Here is a 27,950-nt window from a genome sequence, read left to right as displayed (position 1 = left end):
TAAAAAATAAAAGAAAGGAAAAAACATTATCTGGAGGCTGGTGAGATGGCAGCTGGTAAAGACACTTGTTGCCAAGTCTGGCAACCTGAGTTCAATCCCCGAGACCTAGGTGGTTGGGGAGAGAACCAACTCCTGCATGGGTCCTCTGACCCCCACAAGCATACTGTAGCACATGTGTGTTCATACACAGGTACACAAAATAAATAAAGAAAACATTACTTCAAAAACTAAGATCCACCAGCTGGGCAGTGGTGGTGTGTTGCTTGGATTCTGAGGGCTGCCTGGGGGGAGGGGGGAGAAGGCAGGGTGTCAATGGCACAGACACAGAGAGTCCATTGAAGGCAAATAATGAACTCATTTATTCAACAACAGGGAAGGCCTTATGTACCCTCCTCCCAGCACCCAGTCTGTGTGGTCCTTGGACAGAAAGAAAAAAAGAAAGGAAGGAAGGAAGGAAGGAAGGAAGGAAGGAAGGAAGGAAGGAAGGAAGGAAGGAAGGAAGGAAAGAAGAAAGGAAGGAAAAAAGGAAGGAAGGAAGGAAGGAAGGAAGGAAGGAAGGAAGAAAGAAAGAAAGAAAGAAAGAAAGAAAGAAAGAAAGAAAGAAAGAAAGAAAGAAAGAAAGAAAGAAAGAAAAAAGAAAGGCACATCAAATTGAGGTAGGACCAAATTCCTCCTCCTGCATCAAGGTTGGGTAAGGTAATACAGTTTGGGGGTTGGGTTCCCAAAAGCCAGCTCAGGCACCAGGGACAGGTTCTGATCCCACTGCTAGGAGCCCCACAAACAGAGCAAGCTACACAACTGTCCCACTGTTTTCTTCTAAAAATCTTAACTGGTGCTGTATAACGTACCATGCTGTCAAGGAAGCAAAAGTAGAAGAATGGAATTAGCTCGCTCCTGTGCGTTGGAGGAACACGCAGCTTTGTTCTGCTCTGGCATGAAGAGAACCTGGCATGGGTTGGCATCTCAGGTTCTCATCCTGTGACTGCTGAGAGCATGAGATGAAGTGAAAGGACAGGATAAGGCGCTGGGAAACCAAGTGGCGGCTGCCTGAGTAAGGAAAGAAGCAGCCATTCGGACGTCGTCAGCGGCCATGCTAACTAAGTGCCTCATCTATGAAGTCACAGTGGTGGTGGGGGACACACCCAGAGCATGATGGTAAGGGCTGCAGTGCTTTTTAACTAATCAAAGGCCAGATTTCTGTAGTTTTGAAATTAGGACACAGGCGTAAAAGGACCCACAGTAGAATGGGGCCGTGCAGGCAGGGCAGGCAGAGCTATAACGTCTGACCCCCTTCCGCTCCTTGGGCTGCAGCGAAGGAGCCAGCCTCCCCTGAACAAAGCTTTTCAATGCTGAGGCTGCTTCATGAGCTAATGTCTCTTTTGGAGACAAACATCCATCTGTATCTGTAATCCACATGACCTTAGAGCACGGCCATTGGGAAACATGTCAGGAGTTTTAAGCCAACATGGGTTACATTTGGTTCTACTGCTCTGTATCTATAAAGGCCGGTTTTTAGTATGAATCAGATCATGAAAAGGCAATGCAGTGGATCCAGGTTCTGGTTCCAGCTGCTGTGCCACTGGGCATTATGAGCTGAGGATACAGATGTCCTGGGAATTTCTATGGCAGACAAACATTCAGTCCTTTAGCAAGCACCAACAGCAAAAGCAAACAGAAAACCCTTAAGGTTTTAGGACCAGGCTGTGTCATCTCTGTCAACGACTATTCATTTTGAGAAGCTTCTAGATCCTGGTGGAAACTGAACCACTGAGTATGAAAATTTACAGTACTCATTCTTCATCACTGTAACAAGTAACCTGAGGCAGTTAGGTTTATCAAATAAAAAAAAATGTTTATGTAGTTTATGTAGTTCTCGAGATTCAAGAGTAAACACCAGCGCCACCTCACAGCAGGTAGTGGGTACTGTCGCATTGTGGGGAGCCATGGCAGAACGTCGGGGTGGGCAGTGTCATATTGTGGGGAACTATAGCAGATGATGGTGGGCAGCATCACACTGTGGGGAGCCTTTGGCAGGTGGTAGGCAGTGTTAACAATGGGAGAAGTACATGGTTGGAGAAGAGGCCACAACTCAAAGCCAAAAGCCAGAGAACAATATGTTGTTGGTTGTTTTTATTCTTTGCTCTTTTGGAGGGCCCACCACCCAGCTCCCAAATAAATCACACATGGAGGCTTATTCTTACCTATAAATGCCCAGTCTTAGTTTGGCTTGTTTCTTGCCAGCTTTTCTTAAATTATCCCATCCACCTTTTGCCTCTGGGCTTTTACTTTCACTCTTACTCCGTGGCTGGCTGGCTGGACCCTAGTGTCCTCCTCTCCTTGTTCTCTTGCTCTTTCTTCTCTTCCACCCAGATTTCTCCTATTTATTCTCTCTGCCTGTCAGCCCTGCCATCCTTTCTCCTCCCTCACTGTAAGCCGTTCAGCTCTTTATTAGACCATCAGGTGTTTTAGACAGGCACAGTAACACAGCCTCACAGAGCTAAACAAATGCAACATAAAAGATTGCAACACAACTTTGCATCATTAAACAAATATTCCACAGCATAAACAAATGTAACACACATTAAATTAATATTCCACAACAACAATACACAACTTGTGTTCTTGAAACTCAGAAGGCCTAAGAGAGCTACTTTTATTCCTTCCATCCCAGTGAACTAGCCATCACCACCAGGTCCTTCCTCTTAGAGGTCCCATTTTTCCAACCCTGCTTGCTCACTGAGGACCAAGTTTCCAACACATGAGCCACTAGGAGGCACACTTAACCCACATCCAGACCACAGCAGACACCAAGTTCTCACAGTGAGAATTGCCAACCACAAATCAAGGGCAATCTGACACTCCACACCATAAATTTAAACACGTGCAACATTCCAAAACAATCTCCTGTAGACATGCAAACATGCATGTGTACGTACCAGGGTGGGTCAGTCCACAAGGCACTAATGAGACTATTAAAAGCAAATGACCCAGAATCACTGAGCCTGGTGGCATAGACCTGCAATCTGGCTATTTAGAAGACTAGGGCAGAGGTCTACAAATTCAAGAGCTGCCTGAACTAGAGTGAATCCCGGGCCAAGCTGAGTACTTGGGTGGAGCCTGTCTCAAAGTGAAAAGTAAAAGAGGGAATGTAGCTCAGTGGTAGAAGCACATACAAGGCCCTAGGTTCAATTCCCAGTGCAGAAAGAAGTAAGAACAAAGAAAGAAAGCAAGAAAGTGCAGAATCCCATGGTAAGTTCCTTTTTCCTGGCACTTTCTTCTTCTAGCTATTTGTATAACCCTGAGAGTTCCCTATGAAAAAGACAAACAAGGAAGAAATCAAGGGCCTGAATCAGCGGCCAATCAAATGGAATGCTGGCATGAGCTGATACTGTGTATGACTGCCGCCCTGCTGCTCCATCAGGGGCATTCTGAGACATGGTGTTCTAATTTTAGTACATATGCCGCCAAAGTGAGCACCTGAAATAGAGAGTCAAAGGCAGGTCTACAGGAGTGTGCCTTATTGTTTATTTCCCATGTAAGGACAGACCGCATGGATCTAGACTTAGAAATGAGAATGAGCTGGTGAGCTGGCCAGCTGATTGAGATCTCAGGGAAAATAAGGCTAAAAATTTTAACACTTCATATACTTATATATAGTACACACATGTCTATATGCATAATCATATAGGGATATGTGATATACGAGTCTAAAGGGGAAGTACTCAAGGGCACAAAACCAGGTAACTAACACTCTTCATAAGGAGTTTGAGGTTGGGGGGGATGGACAGGAAGAAAAGGGAAAAGGAGACTGAACTAGAAAATACAATTAAAATGAGTATGTGTGTGTGTGTGTGTGTGTGTGTGTGTGTGTGTGTGCCACCCAGACGTGGTGGCAAGGGTTTCCACCTAAAACCTGAGAGAGCTTAAGAAGAGATTATCAATGTAGCTAAGAGCACCTTCCTAGTTCGTGTTGCTCATGGTGGGCCGCAGTACAGAGACATGGCCCCTGACCAAGACCAGCTTCAATAGCAACATGACAGACTCCCACGGTCTCAGACAAACCTGAGCCACGATACAAAGAGGCTTCTCCCAGCTGCTGCCTGCAGGCTTGGGAGCACAACCACGGGTTTAAAAACACAGGCATACACTGGGGCAGTGGTGGCGCACGCCTTTAATCCCAACACTCAGGAGGCAGAGGCAGGCGGATCTCTGTGAGTTCAAGGCCAGCCTGGTCTACAGAGTAAGATCCAGGACAGGCACCAAAACTACACAGAGAAACCCTGTCTCTAAAAAATCAAAAACAAGCTGGGCAGTGGCGGCGGCGCACACCTCTAATCCCAGCACTCGGGAGGCAGAGCCAGGTGGATCTCTGTGAGTTTGAGGCCAGCCTGGGCTACAGAGTAAGTTCCAGAAAAGGCGCAAAGCTACATAGAGAATCCCTGTCTCAAAAAACAAAACAAAACAAACAAACAAACAAACAAACAAAAACCAGGCATATTACTTAATACTGCTTCCCAGAAATGGGGATATAAACATGACTTGTAGTACCTGCACCATGCTGAAAAGCTGAATGGGGCAGAGTCAACAGCCAAAGTTGCTGCACAGCTAAGCAGTTTAGAATCTCTTCTGGCCAGAAAAGGATTATAGATACACAATACGACAGATTCACATGGAATAAAACTCTAAACGGTTTACGTTGTATGTAAAAAGGTACATAGGCTTGAGAAAGAGAAGTGAAAGGATATAGATAGTCATAAAAATAAAATCTTAAAAAAATAAAATAATATATAAAAATATAACAAGCCACGTAAAAGATGGAAATTACACAGAGAATCTGGGTTATATTGTCTTTGGGGTTTTTAACTGGAGAGAGACAATTGATTGTAAAGGATACTGAGTTAAACCAATATATATATTTTAAAGGTATCTTGACTACAAAATTTGGGTCTAAGAATGTGTTCTTTTGGAAAGGAGGCTCTGCTCTTGTTTCCACCAGAAGCAGGAAGCTTTGGATTTGTTCCAGGTTAAGATGGATCAGATTTGATCAAGTAAGACCTCCTGAACCTTGTCAGATAATATCTATCAACAAAGGTTATAGATGGTCTTCCCAGGACTTGACCATTATCTTGAATTTTCTCAGGATCCCCATAAAATAACAACACCCCCAATCAGCAGGAAGTAGCCTAGAGGACTATGCCCACATTGCCCTCCCCCCAAAAATGGATTATGGATGTTTGTCTTTGTTTAGGAGGTTGGTTACAAATTGTTGTTGGTCATAGTCAATCTCTTTCTAAAAAAAAAAAGGGATATGATATAGAAATGTAGGATATAGATATAATAGAATAAAAGGGTAGATTATTGAATCTACTTTTAAAAAGCAACAACAATGAAATACTTATATTACTATAGATTTTAGTTTATTGACACAAATCTAAAGTTAATTTTGTTATACTCTATGTATATTTCTACTCTTGTTGAAGGTACTATGTGTATGCAATTCACTTAAAATTATAAAATATAATTAAAAAATACAAATTAATAGTCATCTATGATAATCAAACTTATAGTCATGTTAAGTTTTTAGGTATACAAGGTATATTTCAATTAGATAGGTAATCTTCAAACACTTCAAAGACCTATAGAATATGGCATTTAAAATGTTTTAAGAACTTAACATTTTTCTGGACAATGAGACATGTCTGCTCCTGGAAGCACCAATTACTTCAAAGAGGATGATGAGCATTGAAGAAATTCATTATGGAGTTTGATTTTTTTGTGGCAAAAGTTAGCTACTGGGCAAAAAAGTGCCCTTTCCTCAACTGCTTGACAAGATGATGTATAAACTGGACATGCAGGACCCATAGAAAGGTGACTACTGAACTTTGCAAGGCGAGATGGTCCTTCAGTTTCCTGCTTCACAGAAGAAACTGCCAGACATTCTACAAGACATGGAGAGAAGCAACTGATGAACTTTGCTAGAATGGGTGGAACAGTCCTTAAAACTTCCTGCTTTACTGAAAACTATGCCAGAGACTCTAGGCCTGTAGGCTAAAAATAGATGCCCTGACATTACAAAAGAACTTTGGATGACTGTCCAGGCAGCCAGATGTCTCTGTCATTTCTAGAATTATGGAAGTTGCTTGTCATGCACTTCCTGTTTACTCAGGTAATATTATATACTCCTGGGGTCTTTGATGGAGTTGAAGACTAGATAGTTATAATTATAGTTTTCCTTAGTCATGATAAAAGATAAGTTAGATATAAAACTTTAGACTCATAAAAATAGGATAGATGATAGAATATTTTCAACACCTGGTAAACTATCAAACCATCCCTCATTAACTGTTTACAAGGAGCTCCTGGTAGGGAGAGAGTGCAGGGATGTTAAGGAATTTGGACACAGTTATCTTATCAAGGCTGAGATGAGGCTCAGTGGTAAAGCACTTGCCTAGCATGCACAATGGTTCATTTCCCAGCAACATACATACACCCCCCACAAAAGGTCATTGTCAGCTACAAGTAGAGCTGGGATTTGAACTTGGATCACCAGAGTCTGCTACTATACTAACCTACACAGTAGCTGCCCTTCATATGTAAATCTTTACATTTAAATTAATATAGTTTCTGGCATACTAGTCGAATTTCAGGTACTCAGTGATGGTTGTCATGTTGAACAGTTAGAGAATAATTTCATGTTGAAATAAAATTCTATTGGATAGCATTGCTCTAGAGTGTGACTCTAAATCAATATGCCCTTTAGCATCTGTTACTGATAGATTATCAGCATCTAAGTGAGAGCACAGTGTGGCTGAGACTCTCCTTCAAGCTTTATTTATTTCTATATTTTAATGTATTTTTAGCAGTGCTAGGAATGGAATCCATGCACATGCTAGTGCCACCAAGTTACAGCCCAGCCTCTCCACGCCTTTAAATAGTTATTCCTTGTGACTGTGTTGACTTCTACAAGTTCTTCAAATTCTTAAGAATGCATCACTGACACAATGGAACCCTTTCTAACACTGGTGTTTGGTATTGAGACTTGGCAGTGAACACCATGAGTTAGAATGTCAAGGGGGCTGGGAGGACTAAAATAGGTTGGTATTTACTTATATGTCTATTATTACAATGGGTGGTAGCTAGGAGATGGGAAGTATTAAAGACATATGTCAGAATGCCTTTGCTATCAAGTACTTAAGTGCCTACTCATTCTAGGCATGGTTGTAAGCATCAGAAACTCAGTGGTCAGACACAGTTCCTGACCCGATAGAGTCTATGTTCTTTTCTGGGAAGAGCAAAATACCAAACTAGGGATAACAAGATTGGTGAGTGTTTTAGTTAGGCTTTCATTGCTGTGAAGAGACACCATGGCCACAGCCACTTTTATAAAGGAAAGACATTTAGTTGGGATGGCTTACCTTTTCAGAGATTTGGTCCATTATCATGGTAGGACATGGTGGGGTGCAGGCAGATATGGTGCTGGAGCTGAGAGTCCTACATCATGACAGGCAGTCTACAGGAGGTGGTCTCTCTCACTAGGTGTGGCTTGAGCATGTATGAGACCTCAAAGCCCACCTCCACAGTGACACACTTCCTCCAACAAGACCACACCTACTCCAACAAGACCACACCTCCTAATAGTGCCGCTCCTTTGGGGGCCGCTTTCTTTCAAAGCACCACAACGAGTGCTCTAGAAGTTCATAAATGAGAATTAGCCACAGGCACTAAAATTGGGAACAAATGTAACTGTGGTGACCTGCTGTCACAAGCACGTCTTCTTACTTTACACAGGTAGTGAGATGTTCCTCAGATGGATTTCGGGGACACAGGATATCCTGGAGGACTGGCATGCTGGAGTCAATATGTAAGCCTACTTTAAATTCTGCCTCTGCCTAGCTCACAGGTTTTTCTAAACAATCAATGAAGACAGTGTATTATAATGCACACAGCTGTGCACATACTGCTGTTCTGCCTCATATCTCCATAGATGAGTTTAGGGGATCTGATTCTTATGAAAAGATCAGTGGGCGGCTGAGGTAGCCTTGGGAAAGAGATGAAGGGAAGAAGCTGGCAGGGAGAGAAGCCAATTTTAGATATAAAAAACGCAAACAAACAACAATAGCAGCAACAACAACAGCCATATGGCATGGTGGCTAATAATTCCAGCACTCAGTTATCTGAGGTAAGAGAATCATTGTACTTTTCAGGCCAGCCTGGGCTACATCATGAAACCCCGCCCCAACAGCCACAAAGTATACCAACATTCTCCTCCTAGATATGTATCAGCAGAAATGAAAACCGGTTCCTCCCAAAAATTTCTGGGTCAGCCAAGTATGGTAGCACACATCCACAGTCCCAGAACTTGAGAGACTAGGGAAAGAAAAATCTCCAACCTGGGCTACAGAGAGAGAGACTCTCTCAAAACTAGACAATGGGACTTGAAAATACTATGCTACGTGTAGAGAACTAGACCAAGAGGCAGATGTCCTTAAAGTCTATTCAAAATACACAAATCCATAGAGATAGAAGGTATTTTTGTGGGCAGGCTTGGTGGTGTATACCCTTATCCCTTAACTCAGGAGGTGGAGGCAGGAGGATTATTTCTAGTCTTTGTTTCACTGTAAGTACCAGCCTAAGAGGGCTACATAGCAAAGCAAAATGGGGAGGGGGTTGGAATTCATGGTTCTGGGTTCAATCCCCAGTGCTTGAAGAATAATCAACAACAAACAAAATATACCCCAGACTATTATTTGTGTGGCCATTAGGGGTTGGAAGAAAGTGAAGATGCATGGCTGTTGGTGGGTATAGAATGTATTCCTACAGTGACAAAGATATTCTGAAGTTAGATAGCAGTGGTAGTTGTATAACTCGGGAATATATTAATGTGGTACAATTTTGTTGTACTCTAATAAAACTTGCCTGAAGATCGGAGGACAGAGCCAGCCACAGATTCAGCCACAGAGGTCAGGCAGTGGTGGCCACACCTTTAATCCTAGCACTCAGGAGACGAAGGCAGAGATCAGTCTGGATCTCTGTGGGTTCAAGGCCACCCTAGACTACAGGAGATTAATCCAGTCCAAAAGAAACAGAGCCAGGCAGTGGTGGCACACACCTTTAATCCCAGCACGTGAGATCTCATGCCTTTGCTACTAGTATTTGGGAAGCACACACGCTTTTAAGAAGCTTCCCAGCACTAGGAAGGTTGACATAGGAATGAAATGGCTGGGCAGAGAAAGGCATATAAGGGGTGAGGAGACAGGAACTCAAAAGGTGCTTTCGACTGAGGACTCAGGGGCATTTGGTCACAGGATTCATGGAGTTGGCAAGGTGAGAAGTGGCTGTGGCTTGTTCCTTTGTCTCTCTGATCTCTCAGCATTTACTACAATATCTGGCTCCAGGTTTTTATTATAAGGCCACTTAGGATTCATGCAATATATTACATTCCACTGAACTGAACACATTAAAAGAGTGATTTTTGTGGTATGTGAAATGCACCCTTCTTTTTGAGAGGGTAAGTTGAGACAGTCTCACTCTGTAGCCCAAACTGGTCTAAAACTCACTACATTTTAGCACAGGCTGGCCACAAGTCTTACCCTTATTCACTATAGTTAGGGTTTTTATTGATGTGATTAAAAACCATGTCCCAAAGCACCATGGGGAGAAAAAGGGTTATTTCATCTTACAACTCTCAGATCACACTCTATCACTAAGGTAAGTCAGGGCAAGAACTCAAGGCAGGAACATGGAGGCAGAAATGGAAACAGAGACCATGGGAGAGCACTGCTTATTGACTTTTCTCTTTGTGGCTTGCTCAGCAAGCACCCAGGACCATCAGTCCAGGGATGGCACCACCCAGAAGAGCTGGGAGCATCCCACATCAACCATTAACCAAGACAATAGACATACCTACATACATGCCCACAGACATGCCTACAGGCCAATCTTATGGAGGCATTTTTTCCACTATGATCCCCTCTTCCCAGATATGTGTAGGTTTCTGTCAAACTAACAAAAGCCAACCAGCACATGTCTGTATAGTCTTTTTGGCATATAGTAGCTAATATAATAATGGCCTGCCTTCTGGCTGTTGTATCTTGTATTCAACAAGGTCTTCCAGGACACCAGGCCTTGACTCTAAGGTGCAATCGAAGACAGGCTTTCCCAGACTAGCACCACCTTGTGGCTAAGAGAACTGCCAATTAACATTTCCTAATTTGTCTGCAGATGCTAATTGAGATTCATAATTATAACCCCGGGAACTATGGGAATCTGGAACTGCATTCTGAATCATCAAAGAATGATTAAGTTGTTCATCCTCTGCTTTGATCACTCTTCAAGTACTTCCTGGTGAGTTGTCTGTCACTAGGCATTCAACATTAGCACTCTGCCCCCAGAAAGATCATAGTTTGATGGGAGGAATCCACATCAACCAAACCATCACACCATAAGTATAAGGTTGTAGCTGTGACGAGGCAGCTAAGAAAATTTGCCTTGTCCTCTAAGAGCATGAAAACAATATGATCAATTAAAGGGGTCCCAGAGGGCATGTCATGGAGGGATGCAGAGGGGCTGACTGAGTTGAGTTTAGTCCTCCACACAAGAGGATTGATTAACTTGGCAAAGAGAAGCAAGAATTCTAGGCAAGGAGAATGTGAAATGCCCTATGATGGGGTGTGGGGCATGGGAAACAGGAGGGAAAAAAGGTTGTTGGAATGAAGAGGATATGGAGTAGGGTGATGAATAGGCAGGAAGGCCAGACCATGTCAAGTCTTTAAGTCTACTTAGAAGAATTCTGCTTTGTCCCGAGAAGCACAGACCTTGACCAGATATGATTTTTTTAATCATTCCTTAATGAAGATGCTAGATAATATAGTTAGCTGCCTCGAGTCAAGTATTTTCTTTGTGTATTTATGTGTGTGTGTGCTTTCGGGTGCCTATACACATATGTGCATGTGTGTGCTTGCATGTAGAAGCCAGAGGTGGATGTCAGATTTCTTTCTCAGTTGCTCACACACACACACACACACACACACACACACACACACACACACACACACACACCTTTTCTTGAGACAAGGTCTTTTACTGAAACCAAAGCTCACTTTTCACCTTTCTGGCTTGACTGGCTAGATGTGGAGCTCCTGAGATCTCCCTGTCTTCTCCCCACTTCTACCCTTCTCTTCCCTGTGCCAAGGCTGCAGACGTGTGCCACAGAAGCACACCCACATCACTAAGCTTTCACATGGGTGCTGAGGGGCCAAACTCTGGTCCTCATGCTTGCCCATCGAGGAGCAAGCCGCCTCTCCAGCTTGCTTACTTGTTTGTTTGTTTGTTTGCTGCTGCTGCTGCTGATGTTTTGTTTGGAAGCAGGATCCCACGGACCTGAGGTAAGTCTCAAACTTCCTGTTTAGCCAAGAATGACCATGAACTTTGATCCTCTTGCTTCTATCTTCCCAGAGCTGAGCTTACAAGGGTGGCCAAGAGCTTCATGCATGCTAGCTTAGGCAAGCACTCTACCAGCTCGGTTACACCCCAGCTCCAGTCATGTCTTGTTTTCTGTTGCTGGCCCAGGGGATTCTTGGCTGCCATGTTGCCTGGCTGGGTATTCTGGGACATACTCCTCTAGCTTGGAGCCACAGGCTCTTTGACTGTAGGTGAATATTCATCATGGAGCATTTACTTACTGTAGTAGACTATTATTTTAAGGTGTGTTACTTTTGTTTATGTTGCATTTGTTTAACTCTGTGAAGCTGCGTTACTGTGCCTGTCTAAAACACCTGATGGTCTAATAAAGAACCGAACGGGCCAATAGCAAGACAGGAGAAAGGATAGGCGGGGCTGGCAGGCAGAGAGAATATATACATGGAGAAATCTGGGAGGAGAATGAAGAAGTAGCCAGAGAAGGAGGAAGACTCTAGGGGCCAGCCACCCAGCTACACAGCAAGCCATGGAATAAGAGTAGGATGCAGAAGTAAGAGAATGGGAAAAGCCTAGAGGCAAAAGGTAGATGGGATAATTTAAGAAAAGCTGGCTAGAAACTAAGCCAGCCAGGCATTTATAAGTAAGAGTAAGCCTCTGTGTGTGAATTATTTGGGAGCAGGCCCCCCAAAGAGCAAAAGAGAAAAAACAATAACTTAGTAGAAGATTGATTTTAAAAAGAGCATCTGGCCTTGTTTGGGCTGTGTGTGTTTTATACAAGCATACTGTGTGTGTTGGTGCATGTGCTGTGGACCCATGTAGAGGTTAGAGGACAACCTTGTGGAGTCACTTCTCTCCTTCCATTCAGACTTGAGTTTACATGTCAAGCACTGTAACCCTGCTGAGCCATTTCCCAGGGTCCCAGGGTTTTTGATGTTGTTGTTTTAATAAACAGGTTAGATGCCCCCATTTAACCCCTACCACAGCCCTATGCTGAATATTTCAAATTCTTTATGTAGTGTATGTCTGTGTACACGTGTGGGCACTTGTGTGGAGGTCAGAGGACAATGTGTGTCTGCCAGGGGTCATGAGGCTTAGCGGCAAGCACCTTTTCCTGCCGAGCCTTCTCACTGGCCCATATGAAGAAGATATGAGCTTGATTCCTAGCTTAAGAGATTCCAAAATATTAAATAACATCTAATCAGGACATTCCACTGCTAGCCCCACCCCCACCCCCACCCTGGTGCCAAATAAGACCCAGGTCTTTTTGATCCCAGTCCTTTCCAAAACCTCTTTCCAAACAAGCTCAAGATGAGGGCATGCTAATGCACTTCCTCTAGGGTATGCCTCTGACAACAATACTGTTTGCTAATGCTGCTCACCATTGCCACACACCCCTCAGGACAATCACCCTAAGGAAGCCATCTTCTTTCTCCTTCAGTGCTCCTTGGAAAGTGTCAACACACTTCATCCACTGAAGACCTGCCAAGCAGCCACACAGAAAACCAGCCTCAACAGAATTGCAACAATTATCATCTGACTTTTCTCCTCCAGTTTTATGCAAATAGATTTATAGTAGTGAGGTTTTTGAAAGCAGTTGCAGTCTGTCTGGAGGCTTAATTGTTCTGTAAAGTTCAAGGCAAGACACTTTTTTTAAATGCAGTTTTAATACCCCCATGAGAAGATTTTTTTTTTCTCCCCTAGCAACACAATTGGGAAACATCAGTGTTCTCAAAAACAATGACACTGATTTTTCCCGAATGCTCTACATTTTCTCTTTTGAAATGGGTAAAAGGACAAATCAGACAGGTTCTGAGAACCTGTACTTTTGTAGGAGGTGTGGGGGTTGGCACAAATAAGAATGGAGGCATTGTTTCTGCTTTGAAAGAAAGGTAGAATAAAGCCTTGAATTTCATGGGTGAGTCCTGATTCACTGAATATTTTAAGATTCACATCTGACTCTAAGAAGAGATAACAGCAGGGGGCTGGTGGATGGGCTTCCAGAAGGTAAGGAGGAGGTGAGGTGGAGCTCTTCTGCCGTGATGGAGGCAGGGAAAAGGCAAGGGGATGGAAAACAGCGCAGGAGAGGCCTGAGCACAGTGAGGTGGCCCATACTCCTAATCACAGCGCTCTAATGACTGATGCAGAATTACTGGGAGATGGAGGCCAGCAGAGGCGGTAGTGCCAGGTCATCGGACCAGCCAGCAAGACCCTGCCTCAAGAATAAATAACTAGAACTGTAAGGGAAAAAAAAAGAAAGAAAGATGTAGCTCAGGTCAGAGTGCCTGCCTGCACCTCGCGGGATGCACTGAGCTCTGTCCCCAGCAGTAGAGGAGGAAAGGGTGGGAGAGAGGGGTGGTGACAGTTAATGACCTGTGAAAATAAAGAGATAAAGAGACAGTAAAGCAGCCACAAGGACAACGCGGGTGCATGCAGTACTATTTATAAAGTATTAACCCTTACCCAGAGAGATCTGGCACTCTTTTGGCAGTGCGGTAGGAGTGGGTGAGTGGGTGGGTGGGTGATGGGTGGGTGGGTATTTTCTTCTAGAGACAATGTCTCCCTCTCTAGTGTAGACCGGTGTAGAACTCTCAGAGATCCTCCTGCCTCAGCCTCCCGAATGCTGGGAGTACAGGTGCGTGCCACCACCCCCAGCAGATCCGGCACTCACAAAGACCTTTCAACTGGTCCTTCCCTCCCTCACTTCTAGCCAGAATGACCTCCTTGATGCTCTGGGATTTCCCTCCACTATCCTTCCTCCAGGGATCCACCTCGGTGGTTTTCTAGCTGCTGTCAGGTCTCTATTCCAGTGGTGGCCCTAACCTCATCTCCATTGCCTTATTTTCTTAACGCTCCAATCACCACCCACTACATTTTCCATGTTTTGGATCTAGTCTCTCATAAGCCTTCCCAGAATCAAAAATTTCACGTGAACGGGGGAATTTGTTTTGCTCACCAGCATCTACAATACCCAACATCTGGTTGGGGGACCGGCTATAGGACCCTGAAAAACCGAAGTCTGTGATGTGGGGCGCAGGGCTTGGCCAGACGTGTGACTCCGTGGCAGGCCGGATTCTGGGCAGGTGCTAGATGCAGCACGCCCTCCACTTCTCTTTTCCCCCCTCCTCCCCTTTTCAAAGGCTAGTGACAAGCCACAGGAATTAGCCCAGCTCAAAATCCAATGGGAATTAAACGCGAGAGGAGGGTTGAGACACAAGAGAACAAACGTAGATGCAAAAGTAAAGGAAAAGGGAGAAAAAAAAAGTACGGCGGCGGCGAAAAGGCCAACAGACGTCACTCTCTCTGGTCACGCTCCCCGACTCCCCCGCGGCCGGGCGAGGCGCTCCTCCTCCGCCTTGTAGCCGCCCTGCGGCGGCTGCGGGCCGCCACCCCTTGGTGGAGAAGGCGGGGCCCGTAGCCCCGCGAGGGAGCCCCACACCCGCACCCCAGAAATCCGCTCCTCAGGGGCCCTGCGCCAGCTCAGCTCCCGGGGGGAGTGTGTGTTTGTGTGTGTGTGTGTGTGTGTGGAGTGTGTGTGTGTGTTGGGAGGGAGGGGGGGTGAGTTGGCGCAGGGGCCGTGGAGGACTACATCTCCCAGGATGCGGCGCAGCAGCGCGCCTGCGCAGTGCGGCCGGCGGCGGCGGCGGCGGCGGTCTGTTCTCCGCTGAGGAGGAGTGGGGCCGAGGGAGGCAGCGGGTGAGAGTTCAGAGTTCAGCAGCAGCAGCCCGAGCCCATGATTCCCATATGCCCTGTAGTTTCTTTCACCTATGGTGAGTCTAATGTGGCCCGTGGAGGCCTCTGCCCTGCCCTTCCCCAGCCCCCCGGGGTGGCGGGTAGGCGCGGGGGTTGGGGCCAGCTCCGGGGAGGAGGCGGCGGCGGCGGCGGCAGCGGCGGCGGCGGCGGCCGCCACCACCCGGGCGGGCGGGCGGGCGTGCGAGTGAGTGCGGGAGTGCGGGGAGGGAGGTGGACGGCGGCGCGGCCGCGGCCTGGGCCGGCCAGGGCGGCTTCTCACGGCCCTCTTTTTCTCTATCCTGCCCTTGCGCGGCGCCCCGACCCCTTCGCGGCCGTCCTCCCGCCATGGGACCCGACTCTCCGTGCCCGCCGCAGTGCCCAGCCGGCTCGGGGAAGATGCCAAAATGGCGACCGGCAACTACTTTGGATTCACCCACAGCGGGGCGGCGGCGGCGGCGGCTGCGGCCCAGTATAGGTAACGGCTCCCCGCCCTCTCCCCGTCCTCTCCCCTCCGCGCCCCGCGGCCCCGATCCCGCCGGCGCCACGGGCCCGCGGCCGCCTGGGCCCCCGCCCCCGCCGCACCGCCCCTGAGCCCCCGAACCCCCGAACCCCCGAGCCCCGCGGCAGGCGCGGCCGGGGCCCCGCACCCTCCCCGCACCACCCCGCCCTTCCTTCCCTGCCCCGTTGGACCCCGCCGGGGGACCGGGCCGGCTGCCCGGCCGGGGCGTCGGGGAGCGGGCACCCCCCCTCCCCGTCCCCGAGGGGTGAGGGTGTTTGGGGGGGGGAGAAGAGACCACCGAGGGTCGGGGACGTGCAGAGCCGCCGGGGCCTTGGGACGGCCCCGGAGGTAAAATGGCCTCCCCGCGGCCCTGGAGCGGAGCCGAGCTGCCCGCCGCCGGCCCCTCGTCTTCCCCGGGGCCCCTCGTCTTCCCCGCCTCCGCCCTGCCAGCCTCCCCCCCACCCCCACCCCCCACCTCTGGTCCTCCTTCGGCTCCGGGAACCGGGAGGGGGTGAGCGGAGGGCTCGGGCGCAGCGGCCTCGACCGCGACGCCCCCGGATCCCAGATAACGTGTCTTTTGTGGGGCACCCTTCCCCTAGGTCCTGAGTCCCCGGCCCCGCTACCCCAGCTTGTCCCTGCAGCTAAAACTGCCCGTTTTGCCGGCGTCGCGGCGTCCATCCCCATCCCCTTTGGTTTTCTCGCGCGGAGAGGATGTTAATATGCCAACCACCTGTGAATTGTTTAGCTGTGAGACTGGGAAAGATGTGCGAAGTTTCTGGTGCATAGCCTTTTTAACCATTGAGGACGGTTCCAGGTGGATCAGTGATTCTCCGTTGGGGGTCTTTCTCCTCCCTCGGGGAGGGGGAGGAGGAAGAAAATGCGGGTGACTTTATACTGAGTCATTGTAATGCACAGGATGAAACCTCTGCCTTCAGATAGCTGTCACTGCCAAAATAGCTGTAATTCTTTGAACATCTTGGCAAAAACAAAGACAAAACGATGTGTTTATTGTACTTTCTATGGATCAGAGTAAGGGAGTCTCTTGGTTCAAGTCATAAGCACACAGCTCTTGAGTATTGGCTTTATGTGTGTATTATTACATCGCATATATTTGCATATTGGGTTCATCGTAGTTAAACTAAGGTAGTTTCTTTGATCTCATTTACCTTAGGCGAGTTGTGTATTTAAAAGGGGCACATTGGAAAACAGAAAATTTGAGTAACAATATCGTGTTGATTTTTGTGACATTTGGACATGTATTTTTGAGTTTCCAATTGCCTCATCTGTAAAATGGGGTACTGGTTAATGTTTGGGGGCTAAGAGATTTGAAGGAGAAAAAAGTTACCTGATTTTATGGATTCTTAAGATACAATTTATTGCAAGAGGTACTATTTTATATATTACTGAAAAAGAAAAATCTCTGCCAATCAGACATAATGCCTCCATTGGTTTTTTTTTTAAAAAAGGGCTATAAACATTTGTAAATGTATTATATTGCTGACATTGGCATTTTTCTGATTGTTGAAAGCCTTAATCTTTCGTGGCGTTTTACAAGTCTCTTGAGGCTTGTGTTGAGGAAAAGGACTGAAATTATATTGTAGGAGCAAAATTTTGGGACATTTCAGACATTAACATGTCGTTTGTTTTACAAGTTTTCATACCGAACAAGCAGAGTTTCAAAAAACCTTTTGTGAAAGAAGAGAACATAGTCAAGCAATTTATTTTTTTGGGAAATGAGAAAGCTGATGGCATCTATGGCCATCAATCTACTGCTAGTGAGCGAGTACCATGTGTTCTAGAAGATGCTTCGTTTAACCATTAGAATTTTTTGTTCATCTTGTAAGGTATTTTTCTGTTTTCTTAGTATCCACTGAATGACAGATTTGCATTATTGTTTACATACTGAAAATTGATTTGTTGGAGTGTTTAGTTGTTTTGTTTTGTTTTTAAGTGTAGGCCTAGATTTAAAATTTTTTGAAGCTGGGCAGTGGTGGCACACACCTTTAATCCCAGCGCTCGGGAGGCAGAGCCAGGTGGATCTCTGTGAGTTCGAAGCCAGCCTGGGCTACAACGTGAGTTCCCAGGAAAGGTGAAAGCTACACAGAGAAACCTTGTCTGGGGGGGAGGATTTTTTTTTTTTTTTTTAAATCCAATCAATATTGTGAGAATATTGAATCCCAGCTTGAGTAAAATAATAATCCAGCTTGCTGAATTGATTGATAGTATGTTTTAAGAGAAAAGACTAGTCTTGATGTTAACTATGCATATATCACCAAAACTAATTGATAAGACTCTTCTGTCCTTTTACATAGGCATATATGGAAAGTTACTGGCATTTAAAAAACAAGAATTCATGTCCAATAATGCTAATGTTTTGAGGAAGATGGATAAATAACATTAATACCAGCAATGTTAATTCTGGCTAGAAATAGTTATAATGGAACTTTAAGAAGTGGAAGAGTTAGTTTGCATGTTTCTTAATTTGAAAGATTGTAAATTCAGGGGAGTCTTTTACATGTGAATGAATTGTTTCATTGTCATTGAGCATAGATAACTCAGTGAACATCTGAAATCTCAATTTAATTCTGGTTCTTTGCTTTCTTAGTCACAGCTATATGCAATATATTTGACTAAGTTTACCTTAGCTTCATCTTCCCTCCATGCTGGAAATGGAATACTGTATCTTTCAGGCTCTCTGGCAGTTTGCTCTACCAGGAAACTACATCCCCAGCCCTAGCTTTGATATTTGTAATGATATACTAAAGAGTTAGTATGCTGTATTGTAAAGAGATTATACAAGTTCCAAATAGCTTTTAGATTGTTTTCATTTATGATAATTCATATTAAATATTTCTGTGTTGAACATTTATTCAATCGTTGTGCTGCAAAGCCCCCCTTCCTATTTTTCTTTCTGTTTTGTGTATTTTTTTTTTTTAAGGACAAGTAAACCTAACAATGCCATTTGTCTTTCAGAGATTTGCTTCCTATTTAGGAAAGAAAATTTTGAAATTTGTATATGTGTTTATATATTTCTCATAAGATGATTAATTTATGGGCAGAGGCACAAGACAAAGCAGGTTCTCTGATAGAAAATAACCAAGATGGCTTCATGGCACAAAGTGAGCTTAGTTAGAGAACTTGTATTTGAGAAGGTACGTAAGCTTAGACACACAACACTTAAAAAAGGTGGCTGGAGAGATAGCTCCGTAGTTAAGAGCTCTTCCAAAAGACCCAGGTTCAATTCCCAGTACCCACATGACGGCTCACAACTGTCTGTAACTGCAATTCAAGGAGATCTGACTCCCTCAGACAGGTATACATGCAGGCAAAACATCAATGCACATAAAATAGTTTTTATTTTTTAAAAAAAAAAAAAGATAAGCTGGAGTGTGGTGGAGCACACCTTTAATCCCAGCATTTGGGAGGCAGAGGCAGGTGCATCTCTGGGTTTGAGACCAGCCTGGTCTACATAATGAGATACAGGACAGCCAGGGCTACACAGAGAGACCCTCTCAAAAAACAAGCAAGCAAGCAAACAAACAAATGAACAAAAACTTAAAGAAAAACCTTAGGAAGGACTACAAGGACTGCTGCTTGAGGAAACACTCAAAACAAACATCACACTTTAAAAAATAAAATATATATATAACGTGTAGGCCATGCTAGCCTCAAATTCAACCTTGAACTCTGGGTCTTCTTGCTTCCACCTTCCAGTTGGTGGGATTATAGGTGTTGCTACCATGCCAAGCTGATTCTCTTATTTATTTTTTGAGGCAGGGTCTCACATATCTCAGGCTCACCTTGAGCTTACTATGTAGTCAAAGATACCCTTAAACTTCTGATCCTCCTGCCTTGACCTGCACTGTGCTTCTGTTAGAGCTACATTCACCTTATCCAGCTAGCATAATTCTTTTTCATTTGCTTTTTATCTCTATTATTGTATATTGTTTCACATGGGTGTATGTGCTTGCCCACTTAAGTGTGTGTCCAGCATATCTGTGGAGATGAGATTTCAATTTTCAATAGTTGATTCTTTCCCTCCACTTTATATGTTGGGCACCAAACTCAGGTTATCAGGATTGTAGGGCAAGCAAATGCTTTTACCTGCTGGGCTGTCTTGCTGGCCCTAAGATAATTCTGGGTGGGGGTGGGGGGTTTCCTAATGTTTCCATAACAGAAATCTTCACCCTCTTGTTTTTGTTTTTTTGAGACAGGGTTTCTCCTGTGTGTAGCCCTGGCTCTCCTGGAACTGGCTTTGTAGACCAGGCTGGCCTGGAACTCGAGATCTGCCTGCCTGCCTGCCTCTGCTTCCCTAGTGCTGGGATTAAAGGAATACTCCACCACTTCCAGAAGTACTTGAGTTTTTAAAGGGGTTATGCCATATCAAATATATAATAAAATTATTATAAAGTAATTCCTATTCTCCAGTGAGCAGAAAAATAACCATTTCTTTTAGTATTTTAAACAGACATTTTCTCTTCACTTACTCTTGAGAAAAACCTTGAATATTTTTTGTTATTTCATATTTGGTCAAGGTACTTGTCTGTTCTCCAGATAACTTAAATCTTTAGCTGATACTTAAACTAGTTTTATTTCCTAGATGTAACTTTTGGTGTCATTGATGTCTGAATGTTACTTACTGTCAATAAAGTTGGCTATTTAAAATAATCATTTGGCAACATTTCTACCATTCTTATATTTATTGACTCCAGAGAGTGTAAAGGTTATATAAATGTACAAAATAATCACTCCCCTTATTAGACTCTTACAGGTTTCCTGCTTCAGCCTCTAAGTGTTAACATTCTAGTCATGAGTCACCATGCCTACTTTAAGAATCTGTTAATCAAAAGAAGGCATCTCATCTAATGATTTTGAGATTTCTTTGCATATGTGTTTCTAAAGGATGTGTCTTATATTACTAAAATAATTTGGGCAGGCAAATATCACCTTGAATGGGCTGGTTAGCCAGTGAGTTTAGGTTTTTGATTTTCCTTTTATGCTTTGTATTAGAATGTAGAGTTAATAATACTGTCTTAAAAATAACATTAGTAGGGTATAAAGACTAATTGCTAATGTGAGAAGGGAAAGAATGAAAGAAAAAGACAGACCGACCAGGTTTTGAAAACAGTCATGAAGATGGAATTTTACTGACCGTTAATTTTTTTTTCAACTTACATGTTGAAAAAAATGGGAGAGCATGTTAGTTCTCCCATTGCTGAATCGGAGACCCTAGGATGCATATATTAAATATATGAAATAACTTAAAATAATGAACTCCTGCCCCCTCCCCCGCCCTCCCCCCCAAAAAAGGATAGTTGCTATTAGACTTCTGATATTTCCCGTATGTTTTATTAACAGCCTAGGGAGTAGGTTAACAGAACTGGAGTATAGCTTGGTAAGGTTTTGTTTTGTTTTGATTTTTGCTTAGCATGTCCAAGGCCTAGAATTTAATCCCTAGTATTACTATAAAGGGGGTTGGTGAATTATAGAATGAATCAAAATAACTCTGTATAGAATGTTGAAGGGAATGTGTACGTTTGCTTTAGATTGCCTTTATAGTGGTACACTGTCTCAGAAAGATTGGAATTGGCAACTAGTTAACCTTAAATTGAAATCTCAGCTCCATTTCTTGAGTCAATTGGCAAAATCACTGACTTCTCTGAGATTTGATTTCTTCACCCACCTTTTCTCAAGGTGAAGATTAAATACAATATTTCCTAGCCTCGAGCATGGTTTTTAGAAACATGCCTCCCAAGAACTCACAATTGATGTCTGCCATATGCTAACTATAAAATAGTTGTTGGTGTCAATGGTAGGTCCCAGTTTCAATTCAGTAGGGAAGGAAGAAAAACTCTTACTTACAGTATGATTGGTGGGTTCATCACACATACAAAAGTGAAAACCAGTAAGAGTTCAGTAAATTTTCTGTAACTAAGTCATATAAAAAATTAACTTTCATGAGTTGGAGATGGTGGTATTATATACATTTGTGATCTCAGTACTGGAGCTAGCCTGAGTAAATTCAAGGCAAACCTGTTCTACAAAGGGAAATCCTGTCTCAATAAAACAAAACAAATTAGCATAACTAAATTTCAGATAACTCCTGTTTATATAAGTGAGTATTCCACAACTAAGTCCCATGTTTATATACAGTGCTAAACCGATTGAATAAAAATAAAAACAATGAAATCTTTAATTCACATTAAGGAAAAAAGAGTACAAGTATAGTCCTAAAAAGAGGTTATATTAATGGAGTATTAAAATATCCAAGCCATTAAATTAACTCTAGTATATTTAATATAATTCCAGACTTGAGATTTTTTTTTTTAAATCTCGAGTTTTTTTAAGGTAACTTGATAAAGGAATCTTAATGGTTGTCATGAAACAAGGATTATACTAAAAGTGTTAGAACATCTTGTAAGAAATGATTGAGAGGTGTTTGGAAAAATAAAAGGATGGGTAGATAGATCATTAGATTAAGAAAGACAGCGCTTGCCTGGCAAGTGCAAGGTCTTGGGTTCGGTCCTCAGCTCTGGGAAGAGGGGGAGGACTTTAGAGATAGAGCTATGCTTTGTTGATCTAGAATATATAGAGTATAGAATGCTTAAAATAAAGGCATGTTTGTTTTTTTTATACAGTCAGCTACATTATTACTTAGAAATGCAATAACTGACAGTGTTAGAATTACTTAGATATATTTTTAATCTACGTAGTAAAGGTTGAAGAGTCAACACAGTCCTTATCCACAAATTGTTCATGGCACCACTCTTTTAGGGCACAGAATTAAGGTCATTATTGAAGGGTAGCATCTTTTAATGTTTGATAAAGCCCTGTGAAGTGTAACTCTTTTTTTTTTTTTTTTTTTTTTTTTTTTTTTTGGTTTTTTCGAGACAGGGTTTCTCTGTGTAGCTTTGCGCCTTTCCTGGAGCTCACTTGGTAGCCCAGGCTGGCCTCGAACTCACAAAGATCCGCCTGCCTCTGCCTCCCGAGTGCTGGGATTAAAGGCGTGCGCCACCACGCCCGGCCGAAGTGTAACTCTTAATACATAGAAATCAAGTTAATAAAATGAATGTATGCTTTTTGTTTCTTTGAATATTCTGTATGTTAAAAGACATTTGAAAGATATAATTCATGAGATACTGGTACTTCATTTTTATAGTCTGCACTCAAAAGTGTTTACACCTGTGGGGCTCAAATGCAGAGACAGGCGTGGCTTCATACAAATAGCTATGCTATGGTAGCAGTCATTAACTTTAAAAAAAAAAAAAAACCAGAAAAAAGTGTGCTTGTGTGTGTGTGTGTGTGTGTTGTTTTGAAGAGCGTTAGGTGCTCTTAATGGCTGAGCAGTCTCCCAAGCCCCTATTCTTGACTTCATGAAATGCTAAAATAGGAAATTGGAGGATCTGACTAAAAATATTACTGTAGAGACAGTTATGTTCTGTGGTCCAGGCTGACCTGGAACTCATTGAGTAGTCCAACTACCCTCAAGCATGAGATAACCCTGCTGCCTCGGCATTCAAAGTACTTACTGATATGAGACATCATTCCTGGCTTTAAAAAATGTTTTTATGGAAATCTAGAGAGATGGGTCAACAGTTGAGACACCAGAGTTCAGTTCTCAGGACCCATAACAGCTGGCTCACAACTGCCTACAAGTCCAGCTCCAAGGAATCCAAAACCCTATTCTGGTTTCCTAGGTACACACGTACACACACACACACACACACACACACACACACACACACACACACACACACGTGTGCAAGTAGGTAAATAGGGTAAATAAATAAAACCGGGTGGAGAGATAGCTCAGCAGTTAAACATACTTACAGAGGACCTGAGTTCAATTCCCAGCAACCACATACTAGTGGCTTAGAACTATCCCAGACTCCAGTTCCAGGGATCCAACATTCTCTTCTGACGTTCTCAGGCACCAGGTGTGCATGTGGTGCAGATATAGAAGCAGAGAAGAACACCTGTATACACAAACTTTTCTTTAAATTTAAGTCTTTTTATATAAATTTAATTTTATGTGCATTGGTGTGAAGGGTGTCTGATTCCCCTGGAACTGGAGTCATTTGTGAGTTGCCATGTGGGTGCTGGGAATTGAACCGGAGTCCTCTGAAAGAACAGCCAGTGCTCTTAACCTCTGAGCAATCTCTCCAGTCCCTAAATTTAAGTCTTGAAAAATAAATACTTAAAAAATTTTTGGTTGGGCAGTAGTGGTGCATGCCTTTAATCCCAGCATTCAGAAGGCAGAGGTAGGCGGATCTCAAGAGTCTGGTCTACAGAGGGAGTTCCAGGGCAGCCAGAGCTACACAGTTTTTATATACTACATTTCTGAAAGTTGTACTTGATTCCTTTAAAAGTTCACCAGCCTTTTTTGTTTTTGCGTTGTTTTTTGAGACAGTATTTTGATAATGTAACTCTCCAAACCAGTGTTGAACTCACAGTGTCCACTGCTGCCCCTGAATTTGTGACAATCCTCCTTTAGATATTTGAGTACTGAGGATTACAGAGTACAGGACCACACCCATCTTCATCTGATTTTCTTTAATTTTTAATTTTGTGGCTTTTTGGGGACAGGTCTCAGTAGGAGTCCATCTCCGACCTGTGGAAGGGTTCTTGGGGGGAGAGAAGAATGAGGAAATATTAGAAATATAGGTGGAGATGGCAAGAAAGAGGCACAGGATAGCTTCGGGAGGGCCCTGGGCCAATACCCAGCCACCTCGAGATTTTATTCTAATGGGCAACATACAGCCAAGTGTAGACCCTTCAAAACACCTGGTAACCAAGCACCCCCCCCCCAAAAAAAAAAAAGGAGCTTTCCAATTCTTTTATGTCTCTGCGGTACAGAAATGTTATTTGGACAGCATTCAGCACCCTTTACCAACTGCTAACAAGGGTCACACAAAGCCTACCACATTTTCTGCTAGTCCTGAAAGAATGGGCAGTTTAGGAGTGGTTAGCAATCAAACCTCCAGGGTTTTTGTTGTTTGTAATTGAATGGCAGCTGCATTGACAGACAGATACTTCTGTTCAGTTTGGGATTTTGCTTTCTTGCCAGCTAGTCTTAAATTATGCTATCTTTTGCCTCTGGACTTTTACCTTTCTCTATTTCTGCATCTCTTACTTCTTACTCCATGGCTTGCTGTGTGGCTGGATGGCTGGTCCCGGAAGTCCTTTTCCTTCCTTTCTCACATCTTGATCTTTCTTACCAGTTTTCTTCTCTTACTTATTTTCTCTGCCTATCAGCCCTACCTATCCTTTCTCCTGCCTTGATATTGGCCGTTGAGCTCTTTATTAGACCAGTCAAGTGTTTTAGACAGGCAAAGTAACACAGCTTCACAGAGTTAAACAAATGCAACATAAAAGAATGCAATATATCTTTGCATCATTAAAACAAATGTTCCACAGCATAAACAAATGTAACACATCTGAAAATAGTATTCTACAATAACTACTCCTGGGCATCATCATCATCATCATCATCATCATTACTATTTTTGCATGGACACAGCACATATGTAAAGGTCAGAGAACAACTTGATGAAGTCAGTTTTCTCATCTGTTTAGGTTCTAGGTATTGAACTTGGGTTGAGGTACATGCTTAACCTGCTGAGCCACCTCACCAGCCCAGTTTTGTTCTTTGTGTGTTCATTGCAGGATGGGAAGTGTGGCAAACGTGGAGTATATGGAACCAGACTGAGGTTGACATCTGGTTCTCCTCAGTTGCTATCCAATTTATTTTTTTGGAACAAAGTCTCATTGAATGTGGCACTCAACAGTGGCCAACAAGCCCTGTAGATCTGCCTGTCTCTGCCTCCCTTGTGCTGGAATTACAGGTTTATACTACTGAACCTGGTTTTTTAAAATGTGCATTCTAGAAATTAGAGCTCAGGTCCTCAGGCTTGCCTAGCAGTCATTTTATCAACTAAGCCATCTCCCCACCCCTTAGGTTTGTTCTTAATTATTTTAATCCTTTTGATACTGCTGTATATTTTATGCCTACCACCAGCTGAGGCAAGAGGATCACATGTTCAGAGCTAGTCTGGAATACATAGTGATAACCTTGTCTCAAAAAGAAAACACTGAAGGGGACTGGAGAGGTGGCTCAGGGTTTAGATACTGGCTGTTCTTCCAGAGGATAGGGGTTTAATTCTCAGTGTCCACATGGCAGCTCAAAACCATCTATAACTCCAGTTCCAGAGTGGCTTCCAAGGGCACCAGACATGCACATGTTACACAGATATACATATAGGCAAAACATTCATATGTATGAAAAAAATAATAAAACACTAAAGACTTCTACTTCCTAGAGATCTACACCCTCAATGTGTTCTATTTTTATTTTGGTATCAATTTATTATCACTAAATATGTCTATTTTACTATATATAACTTGTCCAATCAACTTTATGCAATTATTTTTATCTTCTGCACTCATAGTTTCAGTGATAGACTGTTTCTTTAGATAGTATACTACATCACTAGTTCACCTGAAGATAGCAGCATCTCATTCTCTGCTTTAAGAATCTTAAAACTAGGGTGGAGAGATGACTCAGTGGTTAAGAGCACTGGCTACTTTTTCAGAGGTCCTGAGTTCAATTCCCAGCAACCACATGGTGACTCACAACCATCCATTGTGGGACCTAATGCTGTCTTCTAGCATAAAGATACACATACACATAGAACACTCATATACATAAAATAAAATAAATACATCTTCTTTAAAAAAAGGGGCTGGAGAGATGGCTCAGAGGTTAAGAGCACAGGCTGCTCTTCCAGAGGTCCTGAGTTCAATTCCCAGCAACCACAAGGTGGCTCACAACCATCTGTAATGAGATCTGGCGCCCTCTTCTGACATGAAGGCATACATTTGGACAGAGCACAGTATACAAAATAAATAAATCTTTAAAAAAAGTAAAAAAATTTGCCTTAAAAAAAGAATTAATTAATAAATAAATAGATAAATAAGTAAATAAGTAGAGCCTTAAAACAGCCTGGTGGTAGTGGTACACTCCTTTAATCCCAACACTCAGGAGGCAGGGGCAGAGACAGGCGAATCTCTGAATTTGAGGCCAGCCTGCTCTACAGAGCAAGTTCCAGGGCAAGCAGGGCTACACACAGAGAAATCCTGTCTCAAAAAGCCAAAATAATAATAACAATAGTCTTGAACCATTTTTGCTTTGCTTCTCTTTCCATATACCCTCCCCCTCTTATATTACAGTTTTTACTGGAGTTGTGTTCTTTGGTTTGTCTTCTGTAATTTAGGTCGATTTTAAAACTTTAAAAACAAAAACTTGCCAGGCAGTAGTGGTGCACGCCTTTAATCCCAGCACTCGGGAGGCAGAGGCAGGCGGATCTCTGAGTTCGAGGCCAGCCTGGGCTACAGTGAGTTCCAGGAAAGGCACCAAAGCTACACAGAAACCCTGTCTTGAAAAACCAAAACACACACACACACACACACAAAACAAAACTTGCCTTATTCTGACTATAAGTAGTAGTCACTGTGGAGCCAGATACCAGGCTATGGTTCTGAATTTTACTAGAAACCATTTGCAATCCTGTACCATTTAATGGAACATTTACCCTAAAGTTAAGGTGGATTTTTTTCAATTGTACTTTTGTCCAACTGTGAGATCATCCATCTCATGGGATCATACCTTTGTTGTCACTGCCATGATTATCGTTTGTTTATGACGGTTGGTTCGTCTCAAACTTACTATATAATCAAGGATGACTTTGAACTACTAATGGTCTTGCCTCTTTCTCTTAAGAACTGGAATTACAGGCGTGTGTCACCAGGCCTAGCGATTATACATATTAATTTCTGTTTCCTGTCTTCATCTTTCTGTCAGAGGTTTTGTACTTTGACTGTAAGCCACTGATCTTGCTCTGATCTCTAGCATGCTGCGTAGCTGTAGACCTGGGATCTTTCTCCATGGTTTGCAGAATTTGTTACCTTGCTTTTTTTTTTGTTTTTTTTGTTTAGTCTGAGTGCGTATATAATAGTAAAACTTTGCCTCACATGTCTTTAAGAAGTACTTTTTCTCCATAGTTAAGCTGGGCACAGAATTCTACAGAATAACCACTTTCTTTTGAATTTTGAAGACATCACCTACTGTCTATGACCCACTAGTATCTAATTTTCTACTGATTCTAAAATAGACTATTTTCCTCTCTGGAAAATTGAAGGACTTCTTTTTTGTGTTGAAAAATTGGAAAATGTCTCCAAGTTGGTTCCTTGGTTGGTCAGCTGATTGAATTTTAAAATACCATGATTCCCTTTAGCAGTAGAAATA

The 27,950-nt window shown here is 43.3% G+C and overlaps 1 protein-coding gene and 1 long non-coding RNA gene across 10 annotated transcripts in view; both read left to right on the top strand.

Moving 5' to 3' along the window:
• Positions 1 to 433: 433 nt before the first annotated feature.
• On the top strand, positions 434 to 11,570 carry LOC143268751 (uncharacterized). Its single transcript, XR_013044873.1, has 4 exons — positions 434 to 656; positions 7,789 to 7,861; positions 10,222 to 10,344; positions 11,368 to 11,570. It is a non-coding gene; the product is annotated as an uncharacterized LOC143268751 (long non-coding RNA).
• Positions 11,571 to 14,761: 3,191 nt separating this feature from the next.
• The window catches only part of Zfr (zinc finger RNA binding protein), a 65,979-nt gene continuing 52,790 nt past the window's right edge, over positions 14,762 to 27,950 (top strand). For 6 of the 9 annotated variants that reach the window (XR_013044690.1, XM_076551742.1, XM_076551740.1 and 3 more), the window contains exons 1-2: positions 15,029 to 15,185; positions 15,523 to 15,622. Coding sequence is in view for 7 of the 9 variants with exons in the window: in XM_076551742.1 (XP_076407857.1) it covers positions 15,149 to 15,185; positions 15,523 to 15,622 (137 nt within the window). In the remaining 2 variants the exon portion in view is untranslated. Of the gene's footprint in view, positions 15,186 to 15,522; positions 15,623 to 27,950 lie in introns of all 9 variants that reach the window. The other 3 variants (XR_013044691.1, XM_076551738.1, XM_042261405.2) reach the window with 2 other exon arrangements.

This window comes from Peromyscus maniculatus, chromosome 15 (assembly GCF_049852395.1).
Source record: "Peromyscus maniculatus bairdii isolate BWxNUB_F1_BW_parent chromosome 15, HU_Pman_BW_mat_3.1, whole genome shotgun sequence".
Taxonomy (NCBI): Eukaryota; Metazoa; Chordata; class Mammalia; order Rodentia; family Cricetidae; genus Peromyscus; species Peromyscus maniculatus.
This window is presented reverse-complemented; position numbering and strand designations above follow the sequence as displayed.